This window comes from Oryctolagus cuniculus, chromosome 6 (genome assembly GCF_051225735.1).
Source record: "Oryctolagus cuniculus isolate XC-2025 breed Fujian yellow rabbit chromosome 6, ASM5122573v1, whole genome shotgun sequence".
NCBI classification, from domain to species: domain Eukaryota; kingdom Metazoa; phylum Chordata; class Mammalia; order Lagomorpha; family Leporidae; genus Oryctolagus; species Oryctolagus cuniculus.
In genome coordinates this window covers 29,811,614-29,834,935 of record NC_142872.1, presented here as the reverse complement: position 1 = coordinate 29,834,935, position 23,322 = coordinate 29,811,614, and the positions used below count along the sequence as shown (strand labels likewise).

The 23,322-nt window shown below is 45.2% G+C and overlaps 1 protein-coding gene across 7 annotated transcripts in view; it reads right to left on the bottom strand.

Moving 5' to 3' along the window:
- The window catches only part of PCDHAC2 (protocadherin alpha subfamily C, 2), a 155,754-nt gene that overhangs the window by 28,824 nt on the left and 103,608 nt on the right, over positions 1 to 23,322 (bottom strand). For 5 of the 7 annotated variants that reach the window (XM_051844287.3, XM_089334921.1, XM_051844288.3 and 2 more), the window contains exons 2-3: positions 2,880 to 2,938; positions 5 to 93 (exon numbers count right to left, since the gene is read on the bottom strand). In XM_051844287.3, the coding sequence (XP_051700247.3) occupies positions 5 to 93; positions 2,880 to 2,938 (148 nt within the window). Of the gene's footprint in view, positions 1 to 4; positions 94 to 2,879; positions 2,939 to 13,077; positions 16,357 to 23,322 lie in introns of those variants that run through there. The other 2 variants (XM_017341106.4, XM_017341104.4) reach the window with 2 other exon arrangements.

Sequence of the window (23,322 nt, the reverse complement as noted above, 5' to 3'; positions counted from 1 at the left end):
TTACCTGGTGTCGCACTGGAGACGGTTGGCCACTGCTGATCAGGCCCTCCTGGACCAGCCCGTAGAATGCCGGCCTCCTCCAGGTGCACAGAGCTGAGTAAACACATAGACCCGGATAACAGTTAGACCACAGATGCCTTCCCAGCCCTTAGAAATTGCTTTCATCTCTGGTGGAGGGACTGTAGCTAACACATTCTGCTCCTGCTTCCATTGAAGCAATTACTGCTGAGTAATCACCTTGCATAAACTGCAGCAGCACCACTGACGTACTATCTGCTGTATCATCCTGGCAACCAGCCTCTCCTGTCTTACAGTCACTTTCACGTTCATGACCTGTTACGTGATATTCACTAACTCTAACAGGATGCCCCTCAGGCAGCAAAGGCCATTTTAACATCTTAGGCCTGAAACTGGTAAGAGCTTGTTCTCAAAAGCCCCAATCTTCTCTTGCAGGTTCCCTTGTTTCCAAGTTGCCTATCACAAAGAAGAAAACCCACCAAAATCATGTTTTGCTTACTGTGGTGCGAGAGTACATCAAAAAGGTCATGGTAAATTCTCAGTATCTTTTTCTCCTATTTGTTCATCAACTTTTTAAAGAACCCTCAGATTGTTTCAGTTTGGCACCCAATCAATTCTCAACCTTATTTTCTGTTTTTCTTTTCTCTGCCTTTTATGCCTGAAGGACCCACGCTGCACTTCCTGGGACTACAGGAGCCTAATCGCTACCACTTACACATCCCAGTCCAGAAGAGATTAATTCAGCAAGAAACACTGCCGGGAATGACACGTGGACTGGCAGGCCCTTAGAGGCAAAGAATATGGAACCCACAGCTCAAGGCGGACAGAACACTGCATTCATTTATGGATGTCTACTGCTACCACACGGTAGACTCTCATCTATTTTTTTTAGATGAGTGAATAAACAGCCTATAAGGGTCAGTATCCAAGAGAACCCTCATCAAAATTAGAAGATGCTTTAAACTAGACACTTGTTTACCTTGCAAATGAAATCCCTAAAACAGACTAAACTCAAAGGGCAAGTAGTCCTGAACACCTGGGTGAAGGGGGAGGTGATCTTCAATATAACTTCAATATTCTCGTGTTCTTTGATTTCAAAGACTATTTTAATAGAAATTCACTCATTATGTTCTGATCTGTTGTTATTTTTCCTTCATCTTTGCCCTAGAATTTTCCTTTTTTTCCCCCAAATAGTAACATCCTTCAACTATTCCTAGATCCTACTAACAAATTATCTAAGGGGTCTCAAAAATTTCATGGAAAACACCTATTATGGAAAAAAAAATTACTCATGGATTGAAAACATTTTCACCAAAGTAATCTTATGTTTTAAATCTATTTTCCACAAACTTTTTGAGGTACTTTCATATAAGTTCAATCAGACTCATGAAGATGTAACTCTCTTGGAACCAGCTTAGCTTAGAGCAAGATTTAAAAAAAAAAATGGTTACATGATATCTGAGCTAACCACTTGTGTGAAAGAGATGAGTGTTATTTAACTTCACCATTCTAATCTAAGTTCAATGGACTACATTTTAAGGAAGAAATGCCACTGCAGTTTCAACTTTTATCCTATTTAAAATTTCATATTTGGAGCTACTTCAAAAAGTTCATGGAAAATAGAATTAAAAGGCTTTTATGGTGCAAAAATTTTTGAAACTTAGCATATATTTTTATGCACATTTTCATGCATTTTCCATGAAGTTTTTGAAGATGCCTTGGATACATGGATTTCAAAATATTTTTGCACCAAAATAAACTTCTCTTTTAATTCTATTTCCACAGACTTTTTGACATACTCTAGTATCTTAACTGAGACCTACTGAATAGCAGCCCTTTTTTTCACTTGAAAAAATGACAGGGAAATGATACATTTTAATATTTTAATCTAATGCATTTTAATGGGCTAACATTAATTTTTCATTAACTCTACACACATTTCATGAGCTCTCTGCTTAGAATCTGATCTAGGTTTGGTGAAGATTCACTTAACAGTTGCCTAGAGATTTTGAGAGGTGTAAGTTTGGAGTTTATTTCTTCTTAAAACTTAAATCTTTTTGGTGGTGGCGATCACCAGTGTTTTGGCTCTCCCCATCTGGTTTCTAAAGACATTCACAAATAATGAATCTTTTATTTGGCCCCGTGGCCTGGATCCTAGCTCAGCCCTAGGAGTAATGGTAGCTAATCAATTACTGTCAAAGAGACAAAGTAGAGAAAGCAAAATTATATTTAATCAGAGTCTCAGAGTAATGCTATTACTTTAGATTAATTTAAAAGAAGCTAGATTTGGTCTCCAGATAGTCAATAAAGCATGGGTCACTCTCTCAGGAGCCCATGCCATTGATGACAATAAGATAGCACCAAGAGAGAGAAGATAAGGAGACTCCAACAGGGGTGAACATAAACAAGAATAGCAATCAATTACTGTGGTTAATAGGATGGAATAGTCAATGTGAGATAGGAAAACACCGCAGATGACATGTCCGTTTACACCACACAACGTACCCAAGTCCAAAAGCATCAGTATTAATTCCAGCTTTTAAGGGAGGGACGGGAGACATAGGTGGACAGGGATGAAGCAGTTTGGAATTAGATCCCAGAAGCAATTTTGATGAGACAAAACGCACAGCGGTCTGTCTCTGTGACTTTACTGACGGCTCTTATTTGCCAGCACTTGATGAGCATTTGGCACGAAGCTCTCTCAGCTTTTCAAGGAACAGTCACGGAGACAAAGATGACCGCATTCCCCCGGCAGAGTACCTAAAGCTCCTCAGTTACGATGGCTGCTGCGGCCTACAGAGACGCAGGTGATTTGCACCAGAGCAAGCTACTGCCGAGGGAGGGAAGGCGGGAACACGTACCTGTGCATGCCTGCTCTCAGGGAGGCTGAGTAACGCCAGTCAGGGTTCGGCTGCCGAGGCTGCAAAATCACAAAGGGAATTTTCTGTTAAAATGGCAAAAAAAAATGCTCCCCGGGGCAACTGTTCATTGATTAGCTGCTCCCTAAATATTTTCAGGCATTCAAAGACATACTGAATGAGCCATTTTCTGTGCAACTCAAAAATCATATCCACATATACATAGTGTTTTAGGAGAAAATTAAATTAGCTCATCAGGGTCCTCACAGAGAAAACCAGATCTCACAATGTTGTAAGGGCCAGCTTTGGTTTTGCCTCGCTAGTATGGATCTGTGTTCTTAAAACACAGGAAGAGTAGTTTGTCTTGAGACAGGAAAAGCGTTCACGGTTGTGCCCTCAGATGCCCCATTAAGGCAACTTCCTCCATTCAGGACTGCAGCTAGCACAGGGCACGCGAGGGACCACACAAGTCCTGCCAGCCTGGCTGGACTGCAGAGGACTGCAATCCGCTGCTGGCTTTGCAGACTGCAGCAGGTTTGGCCCAGGACGGAAGCGCCCGGTCGTAACACCAGCCACTGATAGCGGCTCTGCTCCTGCCTGAAGAGGAATACTTGAGGGAGAAAAACAAACCACTACAGACTCTGACCTTGTTGTGCTACCTAATCCTCTTCATAAAATCGCACTTGCTCCCTGCTCCTCTCTGCTTTCTCACTCAATTACTGTTTACTGAGCTCGGAGAGCTTAACAGGAGAAGCTGAAATCCAAGAAGACTGACTCACTCTGCACCACCTGTGGGCTGGGAAGATTTGTTGTCCTCTCGCCACGAACTGTCAGTCCAAAGTGGAGGGCACAGAGAGGAAAATACGGGCAACCAGAGACTCTTCGGGGAATTACATGCTGTTTAGAAGCTTCTCAGAGTCACTGGGGCCAAAGTCAGTCACCACCAGGATCTTGTGCCAGTTTGCAACAACTTTATGATGAAAAGCTTGTGGTAGACTTTCTCTACATGTGTTTTCACAGATGAGGATTAAGGTGGTCCTGTCACTAACATTGCAGTCTAGTCGAGTGGAAAGATGGGGGGTTGCAGACTGAATATTCCTCTGGGTAACACCTATCATATCTGGCAGACACAAATCCACTAAAATACCAATAAGCTATTTCAAATTGTCAATCATTTTTCTTCCTATTATTCTCATAGTTCATTCAAGGATGCAAAATATTTCACAAGCACACTTCTTCCTAAGAGCCAGGGAGAAGCAGAGCAGCACCCCGACTTTCAGATAGATGTGGGGGTGGCATTCAGAGATTCAGTCCCAAACAAGGCTCAGAAAAGGATACTTTATCTCACAGGTGCCCACATACCGACCTGCCCGGCCTGGTCCTCTTCCACGCTGCTGGCAAGACAGGAAAGTGCAAGCTGCTTCACCCTTGGTTTAAGTTCACAAAAGGCTACATAAAGTAGCATAAAACTCTCTACAGACCAAATGAATGGGGTTCCCATTTACTATCAGGGGTGTTAGAGGCAACACAAGAGAAAACATTTATCAATCATTTTTACAAACCCTGAAATATGGCTGAAGTACTTTATATCAACCATGATTATCACCATCTTACCACCAGCAGCAGCAGCAACAGGGTTAGCCTGTCAGTTAAGAGAACTTTCCTAGGAGAAAGACATCTGTTGAGTAAATGTTGCCAATCTTTCCACAATTGGGTAACATTCCTGATGAAAATTGCTTCCTCTTGATCTTCGGAATGAGATCACCAGCCTCATTTTGCTGAAAGGCCCAGTTCTAGTGGGACTGACTGGGAAATTCAGTTTATCACACAATCTCCCTTCCCCAACACACATTTAATTTGGCATGCTGCTATTTTCTGTAATAGTCCATCAGCAGCAGCATGCTTCTCAGATTCATTTGCCAGAATCCTAGTTACGAGATTTCTTATGGCAATAAGATCAGATGGGGAAAAGCAAAGAAAGAAAGAAGTTAATACGTTTTAACCAGTTACACAACACTAGACAAGAGGATAAGCACTTTAGACACAATGGTGTATTTATCCTAATTCTTTTTTTCTTTGTTGGACCATAAGCTCTATGAAAGGACTGTATCAGCTGTGTTAATAAGACACGAATATCCTCAGATATTTATAAATGCATAGCTATACTTTCAAACCTTATCACATCCTGGCATTTGGAAATATTAAAATTTTAGCATTTAAAAAAAATGTTTCCAGAGGTGGCACTGTGGCTCAGCAGGTAAAGCCACCTTCTGCAGCACCATCCTATTTGGGTGTCGGTCTGAGTCTTGGCTGTCCCACTTTCTATCCAGCTCCCTGCTAATGTGCCTTGAAAAGCAGCAGAAGATGGCCCAAGTTCTTGGGTCCCCTCACCCACATGGGAGACCAGGAAGAACCTCCTGGCTCCTGGCTTCAGATTGGCGCAGCTCTGGCTGTTGCAGACATCTAGGGAGTGAACTAGGGAATGAACCAGAGATGAAGACCTCTGTCTCTGTCTCTCACTAACTCTGCCCTTCAAATAAATAAGTAAAATCTTTTTTTAAAAAAATAAATTACAAAAATAAGAAATCTAATCTTTAGAGAGACTAAAGTTTTCACCTCATTGATGAGTTTGGCTGATATTTACATTAGGGCTTCCTAACAGGAAAGTCTGTGTTTTAAATAAATTTGCATGCAATGGGACATTTTTCTTTTTTCTTTTTTTTAACTTCTGAGTGTCCCAGATATTGATTGACTTTTTTATGACATGGATTTATTTTATTTATTTAAAAGGCAGAGTTACAGAGAGAGAGAAAGGGAGAGAGAGAGAGAAAAATCTTCCATCCACTGGTTTACTCCCCAAATGGCCACAACAGCTGAGGTTGGGCCAGACCAAAACCAGGAGTTAGGAACTTCATCTGAATCTCCCACGTAGGTGCAGGGGTCCAAGGCCATCTTCTGCTGCTTTCTCAGGTGCATTACCAGAACTCTGGATCAGAAATGGAGTAGCCAGGGTTTGAACCAACACCCACATGGGATGCTGGTGTTGCAGATGGTGGCTTAATCCATTACACTACAGTGCCAGCTCCTATAACATGGAATTTTAACATTTTTATTTTTCTTTTTATTTTAGGGAGACACACACACACACACACACACACAGAGAGAGACAGATAGGCAGATCTACCATCTGCTGGTTCACTCCCCAAATGCCTACAACAGCCAGGGCTGGACCAGTCCAGAGCCAGGAGCTTAGAACTGAATTTGGGTCTCTAATATGAGTGGCAGGGACCCAAGTACTTGAGCCATAACCTGCTGCTTCCTGGGGTGTGCATTCGCAGGAAGCTGGAATCAGGAGTGGAGCCAGGACTTGAAACCAGGCACTCCAATATGGGATGCGGGGTCCTAAGTGCTGCATCCTAAGTGCCCCACTGTAATTTATTTTAAAACAATACAAACAGCAGTAAAACATATGTGGGTTTCATCCAGAGCTTGATTAAACTTGGAAAAATTCAAGTTTAAAGGTTCACTACTGATAAATCTGACATAATGAGATGTTGATAAGGCCTGGTCTCCCTGATGGCTTCGTTGTCTAGTATTGGAGGGCACATCCCTGTACTAGGCTTAATTTCTACTGGTGGAGAACGCCAGTATGCCCTGTTGTAACAAAGTTTACTCTTTACCTAGAACAACTGCCGTGAAATTCTGGATTTGGAAAACACCACCTAGGCAGTCCATACAGCTGATACAGAATTACTTAAGAAAAGAACACATTGGAGATTCTATTAGAATCATAGCAAAGACTTAGTTGATCCTATAATGGTATTGTTTATGATTTATAATGTAGGGTATTTGAACTACAGAGAGATAAATAACTTCTTCTAAGAAGATTTAAAGTAAAACAGATTTTAAAAATATCCTATGTGATGTGGAGGTTAAGGTGCAGGAGGTTAAGCCCCTGTTTGGAATCTTGGAATGCCTGAATGTGGATTAGAATCCTGGCACCTCTGCTGCTTTTTTTTTTTTTTTTTGAGATTTATTTATTTATTTGAAAGGCAAAGTTACACAGAGAGAGAAGGAGAGGCAGAGAGAGAGAGATAGGTCTTCTATCTGCTGGTTCACTCCACAAATGGCTACAAGAGCTGGAGCCAGGCCGATTTGAAGCCAGGCCTATCTGAAGCCAGGAACTTCCTCTGGGTCTCCCACGGGGGTGCAGGACCCCGAGCAGTTAAGGCAACTTCCACTGCCTTCCCAGGCCATAGGAGAGAGCTGGATCAGAAGTAGAGCAGCCAGGACCAGAACCAGTGCCCATATGGGATGCCAGCACTGGAGGCAGCAGCTTTACCTGCTATGCCACAGTGCTGGCCCCCATCACCTCTGCTTCTGACCCAGCTCCCTAATAAAGCAGCCTCGGAGGCAGCAGATGATGGCTCAGTGTTTGGGTCCCTGCCGCTCATGTGGGAGATGTGGATGGAGTTCTCGTCTCCTGGCTTCAGCCTGGCACAGCCCTGGCTATTGAGGGCATCTGAAGAGTGAACCAGTAGATGGAAGATATCTTTATCTACCTATCTACCTCCCTATTTCTCTCTCTCTCTATTGTGAGATCTCTATTTATCTCTATTGTGCATTTCAAGCACATGAGAAAAGACATTTGAAAAAATACCCTATATTTTCTATAAATACAAATGGCTATTCAGTGAAATAATATGCTATCTCCTTATCATGGAAATTTGTGTTGAAACTATTAATCGGTTGCCCTACAAGACTATTTCTTTTTCTTTCCTAATAAGGCTCTATAAAGGATATATCCACTGCAACTTTTCATGGCGATATGAAAACATTGACATAAACTATTCTAGGCAGAATTCTAAGATAGCCACCAAGATCCCAAAACCAGTGTACACACTCTTCATAATCTCTAATACTGTGAGTACGATGGGTATTATTCTCATTATTACATAATATTATATGCCTCAGTTGGCATTAAGAAGGGGAGTTCATCAAGTTGGGACTGACCTAATCACATGAGCCTTTTAAAGCTGAATCAGGCAGAAGTCAAAGTTGTAAGGCAGAAGCAGGATTCCAAGTGAGAGAAGATCCTCCACTGCCAGCCCTGAAGATGGAGCAGGCCCTGAAAGCAATCTCTTGTAGCCAAGCAGTGAGAAAATGGAGATTTCAGTCCCCAAGGAACTCAATTCTGCCAACAATCTGAACAAGCATGAGAGCAGAACATTCAAAGAACCCAGCCCAGCCAACACGTTGATTTCAGTCTTGCGAACACCTAGGAAGAAAACTCAGCCACGTGGTGCCGGACTGTGAGATGCTAAATGAGTGGGGTTTTAACCACTAATTTTTGGTCATTTGTTCTGAAGCAACAGAAAAGGAATGTGTGCACCATTTCATTGAACATTAAGACAGAGAGGATTCTAACATTTAAAATAATCACTGTTATATTGCAAAATCAAAATTTTGAAAAATGATAAATGTGAGCTTTCCTAGTGAAATTCTTGCATCTGAACAGTCATTTACAACCTAATCCACAGAGCAGGAAAGTAAAGCAAGCATGACTTTAGAGCGTATCTAACAGATTCCAGATCAACAGAAAGTGCCATGTCTGCTTCGTTCTGGCTGCACAGACTGTTGGTGCAGCAGCTACTCTCCCACTCGTAGCTGATCCTCCCCAGAACCCAGACTTCTGACCCAGCAAGGCCAGAAAGGATATGATGATGCTTCGATGCCCAAGGAACTAACATTTCTCTTGTCAGATATGTCTGTGCATTTTGTCAAGTTCAGATACTTTAGAGAAAAAAGCTTGCATAATTTTTAGGTTAGCAGGTTGGAAATACTGCTAAGGAATCCTCTTCACTTTTGATTTTTGAAATCATGATTATAGATTACACAGCTCAAGATATTATCACATAAATCAGCTAAATTTATATTCTATTATAATACGCATGAAAACATAGATTCCAGTGAGGTCCTATAAAAGTCACATTCAAAGACATGTGTAAAACTCCATCAAATTTCACTAAACCTCTGGAAATAGTGATGGCAATTTCCCCCCGAACGTTTTGCAAACGGACATCATTCTGACCTGTCATGGAAAGCAAAAGTGGTAGCCAACCAAGGCAAGGATCCAGAAGTGCCTGCTATTCCATCAAGGAGACAGCATGCCAACAGACAAAGTGTAACCTGCCAGGCTGTGTCCCTGCAGAGTGTTGTGGGTTAGACCAGATGCCCATGTGACGGCTCACTCCTGGGTCAGAGGAAAGGGCAGGCCAATGACATCCATCCAAGCCACAACAAACAGATTTCTCCATCAGTCAGAATATGTACAAGATAAAGAATCAGAGAAGAGCTCGGCCATAATTCTATCTGGCTCAGCACTCTCCAGGAAAATCGAGGAAGGAGGTAATTTGAAGAGATGATCATATTATCAAACTGAAGAAAACAAACCTTTTTCTCAGAACTGTCCTCTAACCAATATGAAAATGTCAAAACCAAAAGAGCCCCGCCCACTAACAAGTGGCCCTCACAGGATAACAAACTGGAATGGTAATTCAGAGATGCAATGTTTTTGTCCCTTCTGACCATTGTGCAATTCTTACAAATTCATCATCATGTCACTTTAAAAAAAAATTTTTTTTTGACAGGCAGAGTTAGACAGTGAGAGAGAGAGAGACAGGGAGAAAGGTCTTCCTTCCGTTGATTCACCCCACGAATGGCCGCTATGGCTGCGCCAATCTGAAGCCAGGAGCCAGGTGCTTCCTCTTGGTCTCCCATGCGGATGCAGGACCCAAGCACTTGGGCCATCCTCCACTGCCTTCCCAGGCCACAGCAGAGAGCTGGACTGGAAGAGGAGCAACCGGGACAGAATCCAATGCCCCAACTGGGACTAGAACCTGGGGGGCTGACGCCGCAGGTGGAGGATTAGCCTGGTGAGCCATGGCACCGGCCCTATCATCAAGTCACTTTACACAAAGTGTCCATTCTGTTTCAGAAGAATCACCACACACAAAATCAGTCCTGTGAGAAACAAATTGCATACCACTGAGAAGTGGGTTAGGTCACTACTTTTGGAACTAGGGCGAATACGTATAGGAGGCTGACAGATATAACTGAAGGTGAGGTGGCAGCAAAGTGCTTTACAATAAGTCAAAGTGAATGCAAACGTAAGTCATCTCCACGTGTTGTGCCAACTTGTCCCATTGAGGCCCAGCTGGACAGATCTGCTCAGCGTACTCAAAGTAACTCATTAGCAATCACAGTATGAAGATCGCAAATGCACAGAATCTACCTTAAGATTCAGCTTCTTTTCATAGAGACTCTGAAGGGAGTGCCACTGCCTTCAAAATCAGGTTTTCCCAAACCTCCAAAGACAAATTCTGCCCCACTGCCAGACCGTTACTTTAAAAACCTCACTGCACAAGTGACTCATGAAGTAAGCTCAATGGGGGTAAAAATCCACCCCAAGATCAGTGTGGTGCTGAATGCTGATGCTTAATGAGCAATGAGAGAAAAATCATTAGGAGAACTACTGAGATACAAGGTTTTAACAGGTTTTGCCAATAATAAAGCAAATAAACAAATAAAAATATATGAGTTTGAGAGCAACATTTTTCCTCACCAATTTGTTAACTGTTTCTATGCAAGGAGTTATTTTCTTCCAAAAGCAGTTCATTTACACTATCAGATGAACTACTGGTGGCTGAAATGCCTGCATATTCCTTATCAAAAGAAGTATAAACACTGGGATTTCTGTCTATTTATACTATTGAAAAAAGCAGTTTGGAGTCAGACAGGGATGACTTCTTAGAATGCCACTGGCAGTGTGACTGCTCACCTAACTCCCAGGCCTACTTCCTCACACGCTAGATGTTGACAAACCTTTATTTACTCCATGACTTACAGACAGTGAACTCCCGTGGCAAAGCAGAACACTTTCTATGGAGCACGGTGGGCAGTGAGTACAAATCCTCGACTTTCCCTTCCCACTCACCATCTAATTTTACTGTAGGCACAGGGCATTAGCTGCTCCCCAGGACCCTCTCGCCATCTGCAGTAACTGGAAGGGAATAAAGCAAGCCCAGGCTGGGAATTTGACAGATTGCTCTGGTGATAATGACCTTCAGAACCCAGTGACTTTTTGTTCCCATTTTGCCACGCCGTACCACAGCGGCTCCCTTTCTCCGGATAACCATGAGAATCTCAGGAGCTCTCAATCCTGGGGCTCTTCACTGAATTCCCGATCATATCTGGTAGAAATCTGCCTTTGTTAAAATCACCTCCTGGCAAAACCCCACAAGAGCTAGGACCTTCTGACACAATGTTCTCCCTAGATTAAAGGTTTGTGTACCACAGTACCAGTTAACACCCAGGTCAGTGTAAGACAGAAATAGTTCACGTATCAAACTGCCCCAAGCTTTGAGTTAGGAAGGGAGGGTGAGAGCGGTACCCTCCCAGCCTTTGGCTCACAGCTGGCAGCAAAGCTGCGCCCTGGCTGCCCCTTGCTCTGTGCCTCTTCACCACCTGCAGCCCACCCCAATCCCAAGGGGCTTCACAGGAGTTTGTTAAGCAAATGTCTACAACATCCTCATTTAAAGCCAAGCCCTTTTACATGCTTCCAAAAGGTATGATCTAAAGCATTCTGGGAACTTTGATTTTCCCCCTCTCTATTTTTCTTAATCTGCAATCTGTCTGAAGTGGCTTCTCAGCACTGACTAACATCAGGCTCTTCTGAAAAATGGATAAATCTATCTACAACATCCATGCGAAAAATCTATTCTCAACCAGAAACAGGAAACTGTGCTTCTGCATTACATCCAAGATTATCATGAACTTGGCATGTGACAATATGGACATTGATAAAAAGACAGTGATGTGAGAATGAAAAAGCATCACAAGAACACAGAACAGACAAAAACTAGCTTTAAAATTCCTACCTGCTAAGTAGTTATTTCAAAAGATAATTCATCACTATGTATGGGAAAAAATCTTGGCTCTTAAGACCTAAGTTTAAAGAATCACACAGCGGGTGTCTATCATTTCAAGCACACACGTGGAGACAACATACTACACACACACCCATGCACTTTCCAGCAATTTACGTACCTTCTTCACAATAATGAATACACTGGAGTTACGCCTTCTTAGAGCTCAGAACCAGCGCATATGCTAACACCTGTATTCATGTCCAGTAAGGCATCCACTTTCCAAGCCTTTTGTGGTTATTGCCAAACCAGATTTTTAGATTTAGAAAATGAACGTGTGCCTTGAGGTCTTGTCACTTAAAGAATTAGGGGCTTGAAAAGGCTACTTTACAGCTCCTCAAGACCACAGGAACTGTCAACAGGAAATCAGAAGATTACAGACTACTAAAGTACCAGGGATATCCTCCTACGATGAATTCGGAGTATGCCAAGAAAGGTGGCTGGTGGGAGAGTTCTTTGCCCCTTCTCTTCCTGTTCAAGCCCAGCTTGTCCTGGTCTTCACCATCCTTAGTCCACTTATTCTAAAATCTCCCTGGTCCACCCAGACAAATGACATCACTCATTTCCTCTGACAGCCCCCTATAGAAGAGTTAGGACGTCACAGCACCAAAGCAAGCTTTGGCTTCAGGACAAGGTTCACATTCTCTGATGCTGCTCACATGAATTTCCAGAGGATCTTATCATATTATTTCAGGGCAGTTACAGGAGAGATTAACTGGACAACTTGCACAGTAGACAACACAAGACATAAACAGGGAAAAGTCTATAGAGTTGACCATGACAGGCCCTATAGGTTTAAGAGGTTTTTTTAAAAAAATATACTCCTATAGGATTAAAGAAACCCAACTTTTCCTATAGATGATCTAGCAGAGGCCTTTTCTCCTTGAATCCCATCATGCTGCTCCCTGAAACGTAACCCTCAGGCCCAAGCCAGTCTATTTCTCTATAGTACTGTGCTTTAACCTCACATATCTAAGACTGGTTGTTACTTTGCAAAGAATGTTCTGGGTATGTACTCATATACCAGAAACAAAAATGAGAAGCAAAACAAATTCTCCCATGTTACTTTTCTAGACAGGCAACATAGCAGATTAAGAACAAATTAGAGACTATTTATACTCAGGTTACCAGATAATTCTTGCCCCTGCTAACAAGTCCGTAAGACCAACCACATGACGCTAGCTTCGTGGAAGACCCCTTGACCACCGTCTCACCTCATTTTGAGAAACAGCCTCATTTTTGAGAATAATCAGGTTCCCAGCACTCTGCCCACTTTGGCCTGTGAGGTGCCTGCTGTCTGTCACTGCCGCTTGGGCCCCCCCAGGCCCTGGTCCTGTCTGGGCGCCTGTGTTGTAAAACATGAACGTGTCACTCCCTGAGCCTGCTGTCAGACAGGCCTTGTAGCAGTAAGTCTTGGTGAGGGAGCCATTCCCTCGAACCTCAATGAAGTGAGGCTGCACTTTGAGGCCATGGGGTAGCCTGGCATCAATGTTGTTGTTGGCCTGCTTGTAGAGTTCCGCAGGGCACCGCTCTCTCACGCCGCAGAATCCTCCACAGCAAGCAGTGCCGTACGCAGTGTAGCGGTAGCACTTGATGATACTCAAAACAATGATTGTCAAAAGAAATACAAAAGACACTGTGCTTAATGCAATTATCAGATAAAGTGTAATTTCAGAGTATGTCCGAGGGCTCTTCACGTGTCTTTGCGTGTCGGGGAAGATTTTAGAAACCCTGTCCACCACGGCCACTGTAATGGCGACAGAGGATGACAGCCTTGGCTCCCCATTGTCTCGGACCACCACGGTCAGGTTGAAGGTGGTGCCACTCTCATCTCCCATCTTCCTGGTAGTCCTGATTTCTCCTGTGTGCAGCTCCACCTTAAAGAGGTCCAGGTCAGAAGTCTGGACTAGATGGTAAAAGAGCCATGCATTCTGCCCAGAGTCCGAGTCCATGGCTATAACTTTCGTGACCAGGTAGCCAGCAGGGGCAGTTCGAGGCACCATCTCAATGGCTGCAGACAAATTGGTTGAGGTAGGGTACAGGATGTGAGGGGCGTGGTCATTCACGTCCACCACATACACATTGGCGGTCACAGTGCTGCTCAGCGATGGGACCCCCTTGTCCTGGGCCTCCACCGTCACAAAGAACTCCCGAAACTTCTCATAGTCAAAGGAGTTCACGGCGTACAAGCTGCCACTGGCACTGTTAATGGAGACATAGGAGGTGACTGGCAGCCCTTGAATCTCCCTCTCCAGGAGAGAGTAGGTCACCTCCGCATTCTCTTTTTCATCAGGGTCTGTGGCCTGTACCGTGCACATCAGGACACCTGGCAAGTTGTTCTCCTGGATGTAGATGGCATAGGAGTCCTCCAGGAAGCTCGGCGGATTGTCGTTGACATCAGAGATCTCCACCTGCAAGGTCCGCTGGGACGTGAGCGGTGGTATTCCCCCGTCAGTGGCGGTCACCGTGATGTTGTAGGCGGCCACCCGCTCCCGGTCCAGGGGGCCGCTCACCACCAGCGTGTAGGGGTTGCCAAAGCCGCTCAGTCGGAAAGGCAGAGTGGCCTCCATGCCCAAGCTCACCTTCTGATTCAAGCCGGAGTCTTGGTCGTTGACACTGAGAAGGGCCACAAGGGTGTTGGGTGTAGCATTCTCGGACACCGGGCTGTAGAGATCCCTGAGCACCACCTCCGGGGCATTGTCATTCACGTCCACGATGTCCACCAGCACCTTGCAGTGACCCTCCATGGGCACTGGACCCCGGTCGGTTGCCTGCACATAGATTTGGTAGGAGGAGGCCTCCTCGTAATCCAGCGCCCCGATTACTCGCACTTCCCCGGTGCTGGCGTCGATACTGAAGAGCTGCCTCTCCCGGTCTGACGTGTAGCTGCTCAGGGAGTAGCTGAGCTCGCCATTGGAGCCCTCGTCCGGGTCTGAGGCGTTCAGCTTCACCACCAGTGTGCCTGGGGGCGCGTCCTCCCGCAGCTGGACGCGGTAAGTGGTCTGGTCGAAGGCGGGAGAGTTGTCATTCGTGTCCAGGACACGCACAGAGATCTGGGCTGTGCCGGAGCGAGCCGGGCTGCCCCCGTCCACGGCTGTGAGAACCAGGTGGTGCAAAGCTGCCTGCTCGCGGTCTAGGCCCTTCCGCAGCACCAGCTCCAGCACCTTGCTGTTCTCTTGCAGGGGCTTAAGGTCCAGCTCGAAGTGCTCACTGGGGCTGAGCTCGTAGGTCTGCACCGAGTTGGCGCCCACGTCGGGGTCCTGCGCGCTTTCTATGTGAAAACGCGCTCCGGGAGCCACCGATTCGCTTACCTGAAGCTGGTAGTCGGGCCGCGGGAAACGCGGCGAGTTGTCGTTGATGTCCAGTACCTCCACCTCCACGGCGCTCACCGCCACGGGGTTGTGCGCCAGCACTTCCAAGCTGAGCAGGCAGCGAGGCCGCTGCTCGCACAGCGCCTCCCGATCTATGCGCTCGTTGACGAAGAGCGCTCCACTCGCCAGGTCCAGCTCCAGGTAGCGCGGGCTGGGTGCCCCCAAATGGTTGATGCGCAGGCAGCCGGGCCCCAGACGCCGCAGCTCCAGCCCCAGCGCGCTAGCCACGTTGCCCACGAGCGCGCCGGGAGCCTGCTCCTCCGGCACCGAGTATCGTAGCTGGGAGGCCGCTGGGCCCGGCAGTGGGAGCAGCAGCAGCATCAGGAAAGGCAGCAGCAGCAGCCAGGGCATGGGCCCCCGGGATCGTGGACGCTCTGTGGCCCCACGTCTGGTGCCCGCCTGCTCCATAGCCACCGGCCGCGCCGGAGGCAGCGGGGCAGGGCCGGAGGCAGCAGCGTCCCCAGCCGTGCTCCGCGCCCGGGCCCCGCCTCCGCCTCCGCTCGTGCCACCCTGCGCCGCTCCCCCACGGCTCACGCGCTAGCAAACGCCGGGGGCCGCTCCCCTCGTCGGGCCTCCCAAGGGCTCCTGGCCCCGCCGCCTGCGTTGACTCCCCCACATCTCCGCGCCTCTGCTCGCGTCGGAGCCGCTCAGCCCCGCTCGGCTTCCTGCGGCTGCAGCCGTAGCTGCTCCAGAGGGAGGGAAAAGGAAGCAGGAGGGGAGGAGGAGGGGGCGGGGGGAGCGCTGAGCAAGTCCTGCGTGGATTCCGCACCCAGGTGGCAGACGGCGACCCCGAACTGCTCAGCCGCTCCAGCCGCTCCAGGCCCCTCCCCAGCCGGGACCCGCCGGCTCCCAGCAGCCGACCGCAGGAACTCGGCCACTCCCTTCCTCCCTGCCCCCAACGCACTGCTCATCCAGTCTCCACGGTCTCGCGCCTGCCTAACGGGTCTTGTAAGGAGATTAGTGTGGGGGAAAGCAGTAAAGTCCCTAGAACTCCAGCTCTCAGCTTCCCAGGAAAACAATTTTCAAGCGCAATCCAGAAAAATAAACGGAGGGGCCCCAGTTAAGTACCGGCACCTGGGCGACAGCTCCAACATTCAAAGGAAACAATCGCAAGCAAGGGCTCTGCAGGTGCGGAGGACCTGCCCTGGAACACTCTGAAGTACTCCAGAAAGTGTTAAACTCCTAGGCAAAGGGGGAGGAGTGGGGATGTGGGGGGTGGCAAGCGCAAGCCTGGGATCCAACATCCAGCCTTTCCGTGTGTGCCCTGTCAAATCACCAGCGTTTCGGTGTTTACAATGCTCTTTTTAAAATTGGCTCCATGAAGCTGCCGGCACAGGGATCTTACTTGACCCGTTTTGATCACAATAGGGGAAAGCCTGATAAAAATTCTAAGAGAGTCTATCCTTTTCCTAATCTTACTTCAAATCTTTTTCTTTCAAGAGTGATTTAATTTTTTTCTTTAATGAATGACAATGTTTTTAAGAGCCTGCAAAACCATGAAATCAAGAGTTAGTCTTGATCCCCCAAGCCAGGCTGGAACTCCAACTCCATTAATGCATTGCAGTTTAAAAAAAAAAATCTGTTATTAAGCAAAACGTGGGAGGCTGGGCTTTATTTTTACAATTGCCAGTTATTTCAGTGGCTGCAGCTCATCTTCTATAAATACAGGGCTCCTACAGACTTCTGCCTCTCTGTGCCCCCAAGACTTCCCTTGTGTTGCTGCAGAGGCAACACACAGCAGTCTCTTCAGCAGAGAATGCAGAGGGAAGTCTTTCCATGCTGTGTCATTCTTCCCAGGCCTTCTCTCTCGTCTTCCACAGAGGTTTTCATCTATTGCTCCACGTGCCAAAAGCACCCACCAAAATGTCCTTTCTCTTCCTCATCTCCCAGCATCCTTTAGCCTTCTCACATCTCCCTCTGTGGGTCATTTTCTAGCTCTGGACTGGAAAAAAGCCAGAGTAAGACCTGACACTTGACATGCCTCCCTCCTCGAGGAACAGCTGAGGGAGCCAAGGTCTTAATCCTAACACCTAGATTTCAAAGGCCTGACCTAGCGTACCCCTGCCTTCTACCCGCTAAGTGCACTCACTACCAAGTCTGCCCGCCCTAACCAATCTAACCCAGAGAAAACTCCCAGCTTCTTCCTATCACCGCTGCTGCTCATTTGTCCTCTTTGTTCCCTCAAGGATGCAGAGTGGGAAGCAATTTCCATCAGAATCTATTCCTGCCTCCTTTCTCTGGACTCTGGCTTTTCCCAGTCTGTACCCTCCCTGAACATCCCCACTGCAACTCTGTCTCTGTTTGCCGTGGTAATTTGATCTCACAGAGCCTTAATCTCCCAAGTGCACAAATTGTAGGCCTGGCCTATGTCCTCACCCATTACTTATTTCTGAAAACAAATGGCTTATAAGTGGAATCAAGTTATAAGTTGTCAGGAAAAGTGACCTTCCTTTCCCACATTGCCTCCCAGCCCTCCCAGTCGCTGCCACCTCTGCCCACGGCTCAGAAACCTGGCCACTGGGTATTGACCATGCGTGGCCCTGTGCCCCTGAAAAAAATCACAGGCACTTACAGAAGAGATTAGAATGACAGAGGCTCAGTGATGTTTGTAATGGAAGTCCCCGAGTGTCACGTCTTGGGAAAAAAGCAGGACCTGTCTTTCAGCAATCTTGTCATCTTCCAGCAAGGACACCTGCCAGGTTGTCCATTTTGATGTTTTAAGATCGGAAGCTCCAACTAGTGTTTACTCTCTCAAGTAATTAGATTAGGAAGGGAAACACAGGGCCAACACAGTCACCCTCCTTTTCAAAGAGAGCGTATTAAAGAGATAGTGTACTCTGCATTTGGCACTAGGATGACTTAGCTCCCCACACTACTCTACTGAGGCTCCTGCCAACCTTGCCAGTTGTTGGAATGTGATTGTTCCAACTGTTGGTAAGTGCCTGTTCTGCAAATATTAATGCTTATGCCTCACCCACACCACTATGCATTCCTTCCCTTGGACCTTCAAGAATGAGCAATTAGAAAGCAGAACAGAACAGTTACTAAGAACACAGAACCTGGAGTCAGGCAAACCTCTGCCAGTGTGTGGCTGTGCTTAGCTTCAGTCTGCTTGACTTAATTGGGGAAAACAATATTGAGTGATATCTATTGCGATTACATGAGATAATATATGTCAAGCGATTTGTACAGTGACTGTCGCTGTTAAATGCAGCAGTTTATTATTACCAGGTAACACCTTAGTTGACAGTCTCTATATAGCATGGCCCCTCAGTATCAAACACAGACATGCATCTATAATGATGCCAGATAAGAAACCTGTGATGATGGGGAAGATGAAAGTGCACCAAAGTTAAGCTTTCTCATTTAGCTCTAGAATTTAGCCTATATTTTGAAAACAAGACAAAAACAAAAAACCAACCCCTTTTTATATCACCAAGAGAAACAGACTTCTGTCATAAGATTTCCTTTAAAGGATGTGTGTCTTCACAAGAGATTCACATTTTTAGGACATACAGAAATACTTTTGCAACCGAGTACAGGGTAGTTCCTTTATATACTGTAATCTCCACCACTCAGTATAGAGCTTGGCACAGAGATGCTCAATTAATGTTTTTTTGAACAGAACTAAATTTTGTAAATTCATTTGTGCAATTCTGAGCAGAAATAGTTTCTTCCCACCCACCCCCTTCTAAGCCTTATATACTTGTACATTTTCAGGGCCCAGATCAAAACCCACCTAATCCATGAAACAGAGTCTATTTTAAACACTTTCACAGTCTGCAGCACATCTCTGAATGCTGTCATTTTTTTAAGATTTATTTTATTTATTTGAAAGAGTTACAGAGAGAGGTAGAGACACAGAGACAGATCTTTCATCTGTTGGTTCACTCTCCAAATGGCCACAAGGCCAGAGTTGAGCCAATGGGAAGCCAGGAGCCAAGAGCTTCCTCTGGGTCTCCCACTTGTGTGCAGGGGCCCAAGGACCTGGGTCTTCTTCCATGCCTTCCCAGGCCATAGTAAAGAGCTGCATCAGAAGTGGAGCAGGCAGGACTAGAACTGGTGCCCATATGGCATGCCAGCACTGCAGGCTGGGGCTTTAACCTGCTGTGCCACAGCGCCAGCCCTGAGATATATGTCATTCTTTTATTCATCTAAATACTTTAATGTTATCTCTTTCATTATGAGAACCTAACAGGAGCCATGTCATGTATTTCTGTGTCTCCTTCACAGTGTAGGAAATCTTAGAGACTCTCAGTAAGTAACTGTTAGTTGCTTCATTTTCTCCAACTCCTATTTTTAGCAAATGCATGAACAGCTGCTACAACTCAGGCATTCCCTCATTGCTGTACACAGAGCATGTCTTATGGGCAAAGGAATCAAGAACCTGCAATGGTTTCCCTACAGATTTTTTCATTTAAAATTGTCCAATGAAAATTTGAAATGAAACATTTCAAACTTGGAGAACTGAATGCCACTAATAAAGTTGCTGGACCCTAAGAAAGACTGTGCCCAAAAGTAGTATGTTATCACTCTATTTCATATTAAAATTATAAATTATAAAGATACTCCTTGCTCAAAACAAAGGGACCTGATGCAAGAAGAACCATGAAAAGACAGGATACAGTACTTTTACTCCTATGCTAGACAAGGATTTCGAAATAGTATTCCTCAATTGTGTTTCTTAATTATATTTGTGAAATGCATCCATGATGAGATCACTGGGCAAAAGAACAAAACCAATCACAACACAACAGAATTAAGCCTACAGGAAAAATGCTGGCACTCATAAACTTTCCTAATTCACATAAATTTTCCTTTCTTCATTATTAACATCATTACAAATCATTTTCCTTTGGGAAAACAAACAGTCCTCTGGCCTTAGGGCCAAAGAACATGCTTATTAGTTTGATCAAGTTTTGGGATGACTACTATAAAAGTATCTGCCAACACACAGAAGTACCTTGTGTCTTTAGATTGCTCCACAGAACCTATGTTATTTAGTTTTTAAAAAGTAGACAAACAAGCATCCTTAGGGCAGATGTTTGGCCCCGTGGTTTATGCTGCTTGAGACACCCGCATCACGTGTGCTTGAGTCCCAGCTCTGCGCCAGATTCCAGCCTCCTGCTAATGTGCACTCTGATAGGCACCAAGCGATGCTCAAGTAGGAGGGTCCATTTCACCCACACGTGAGTACTGTTTTTGAGTTCTTGGCCCAGCCTCGGATCTGGGAGTATTTGAAGAGTAAACCAGCAAATGGGAGTTCTCTCTGTGACTCAAATAAATAAATTTAACATTTAAAAATTTAAAAAATGGCACATCCCTCATGTTTAATTGTGGCCCAAAGTAGTTTTTAAAGCTCCATTTTGTTAAAAAGGAACAGGATTCTGATCTTCATGCATCTCCAGAAGGAAAATACTTTCCAACGCATTCACAGGTACAATGCCCATTCGTAGGGAAGATAAAAGATTTTTGTAAAAATGACAGCTGACTTTTTTCACATCTCTCTTCCTGCAGACAGAATATATCAGCTAAATATTTACCACTAACAATTGGTTCTCAGGGAGGGATCCTCTAAATCTAATTTTAAGAAACAAATATACTATTGATACTCAGCTGAGGTGTCTCAAAATTGCTTAGCAGCAATTCAAGCCATCTCTGGAAAAGTGACAACAAAGGCTAACGATTTGAGACAGACTGTGTGTGTAATGGTAATAGAAAAAAATCAAGCTGGTTATTTTAGGGTTTTACTTTTTCTATTGTATACCCAATCAAGATGTTCTAACAAGAATCATAGAATATTACAGGTTGTTATTTATTTAGAAAATATCTTATAATTCTATATTTTTCACTAGACAGTAGAGTTAGGTAATTTTTTTTTTTTTGACAAGCAGAGTGGATAGTGAGGGAGAGAGACAGAGAGAAAGGTCTTCCTTTGCCGTTGGTTCACCCTCCAATGGCCGCCGCAGCTGGCGCGCTGCGCACCGCGCTGATCCGAAGGCAGGAGCCAGGTGCTTCACCTGGTCTCCCATGGGGTGCAGGGCCCAAGGACTTGGGCCATCCTCCACTGCACTCCCTGGCCACAGCAGAGAGCTGGCCTGGAAGAGGGGCAACCGGGACAGAATCCGGCGCCCCGACCGGGACTAGAACCTGGTGTGCGGGCGCTGCAAGGCGGAGGATTAGCCTAGTGAGCCGCGGCGCCGGCTGGTAATTTCATAACTGTTTGAATAACAGTGCCCAAGAGTGTTTATTTTTTTTAAGATTTTATTTATTTATTTATTTGAGAGGTAGAGTTACACACAGAGGGAGAGACAGAGAGAAAGGTCTTCCTTCCGTTGGTTCACTCAAGGGTGTTTATTAATGGAATACTTCAACCTAGAAGGAAATTCTAGTTGGAAATTGTAGGCATCCACACTCAGTTTTACCCCATTCAACATTTTATCAATGACTCAAGACAAAGAGGGAGCAAGTATTCAGGTCAATCCAGCAGCCAGCTAAGCTATTCTGGAACAAGAATTGCAACTTCCTAAATTAAACCATGTTTTTAATTCACTAAAATTAGTACCAATATTCCATTTGAGAGTCAATACATGCCCAAATTCTTTAAGTTGGTATTTAAGCTAACTTTTGGCTTTGAGTATTGCCATTAAAACCATTCCAAGTTTTCATTCATCACTCAAGGCCTCTTATTTTAATAGAAAACCTTGTTTGGCCATTTCTCCTCTGTAATTTTTGGGATTTTAGCCACAGAATAAAATAAGATGAGAATCTGGCACTAAAAAACATCCTTGTTCCCAAGTGGATTCCAGCCAAAGCATTCATTTAGATACTGTTAAGGCACCTTGAATTTGAACTGTTTTCCAAGATGTGATCTGAGTTCATATCCTGAAGGCCCAGTTTCTGCTTTCTATGCCCATTGTGTTTGCTGCTTGGAAACAGACAAACATGTACCTCTAAGAAAGGTAAACTCTTAAAATCATCCATTTATATATTCAGAGTATCAAGTAATTGCTGCCTTTTTTGGGATTCCCTTAGCATCCTGATACCTTAGCACTCTACAGTTCATGTATTCCTTGTGATAGGTTCTCTTTTTTATTTTTTGAAAGATTTTATTTATTTATTTGAGAGGTAGAGTTACAGATAATGAGACGGAGAGACAGAGAGAAAGGTCTTCCATCCACTGGTTCACTCCCCAGATGGCCGCAACAGCCAGAGCTGCGCCGATCCGAAGCCAGGAGCCAGGAGCTTCTTCCTGGTTTCCTATGTGGGTGCAGGAGCCAAAGGACTTGGGCCATCTTCTACTGCTTTCCCAGGCCACAGCAGAGAGCTGGATTGGAAGAGGAGCAGCCAGGACTAGAATCGGCACCCATATGGGATGCCAGCGCTGCAGGCGGAGTAGCGCCAAGGAGCCAGCTTTAATAGATTCTCTTATAATTCCTTCAGAGGTTAAGTGTACAGCACACAAAAAGGTGCATAAAATATAAATCCCCCTAATAAGATAAAAATGTTAATATGTTTTACGAGTTTTAAATGTCTCTTTTCGGGTTAATGCCCTGGCCTGAGGCACCGGCATCCCATTTGAGCACCGGTTTGAGACCCAGATGCTCCACTTCCAATCCAGCTCTCTGCTATGGCCTGGGAAAGCAGTAGAAAATGGCCCAAGTCCTGGGGCCCCTGCAGCCGTGTGGGAGACCCCCCAAAGAAGTTCCTGGCTCCTGGCTTTGCATCAGCGCAGCTCTGGCTGTTGCGGCCATCTGGGGAGTGAACCAGCAGATGGAAGACCTTTCTCTCTCTCTCTCTCTCTCTCTCTCTCTCTCTCTGCCTCTCCTCTCTCTGTGTATGCCTGATTTTCAAATAAATAAATAAATCTTAAAAAAAGAAAAAGATACCTTAGGAAATTTTGATGAGGTAATTAATAGCATTTAAACCCTTCCCTAATCAGAGTTCATCTTTTTTTTTTTTTTTTAAGATTTATTTACTTATATGAAAGTCAGAGTTACACACAGAGAGAAGAAGTAGAGAGAGAGGTCTTCCATCCACTGGTTCACCCTTCAATTGACTGCAATGGCCAGAGCTGTACCGATCTGA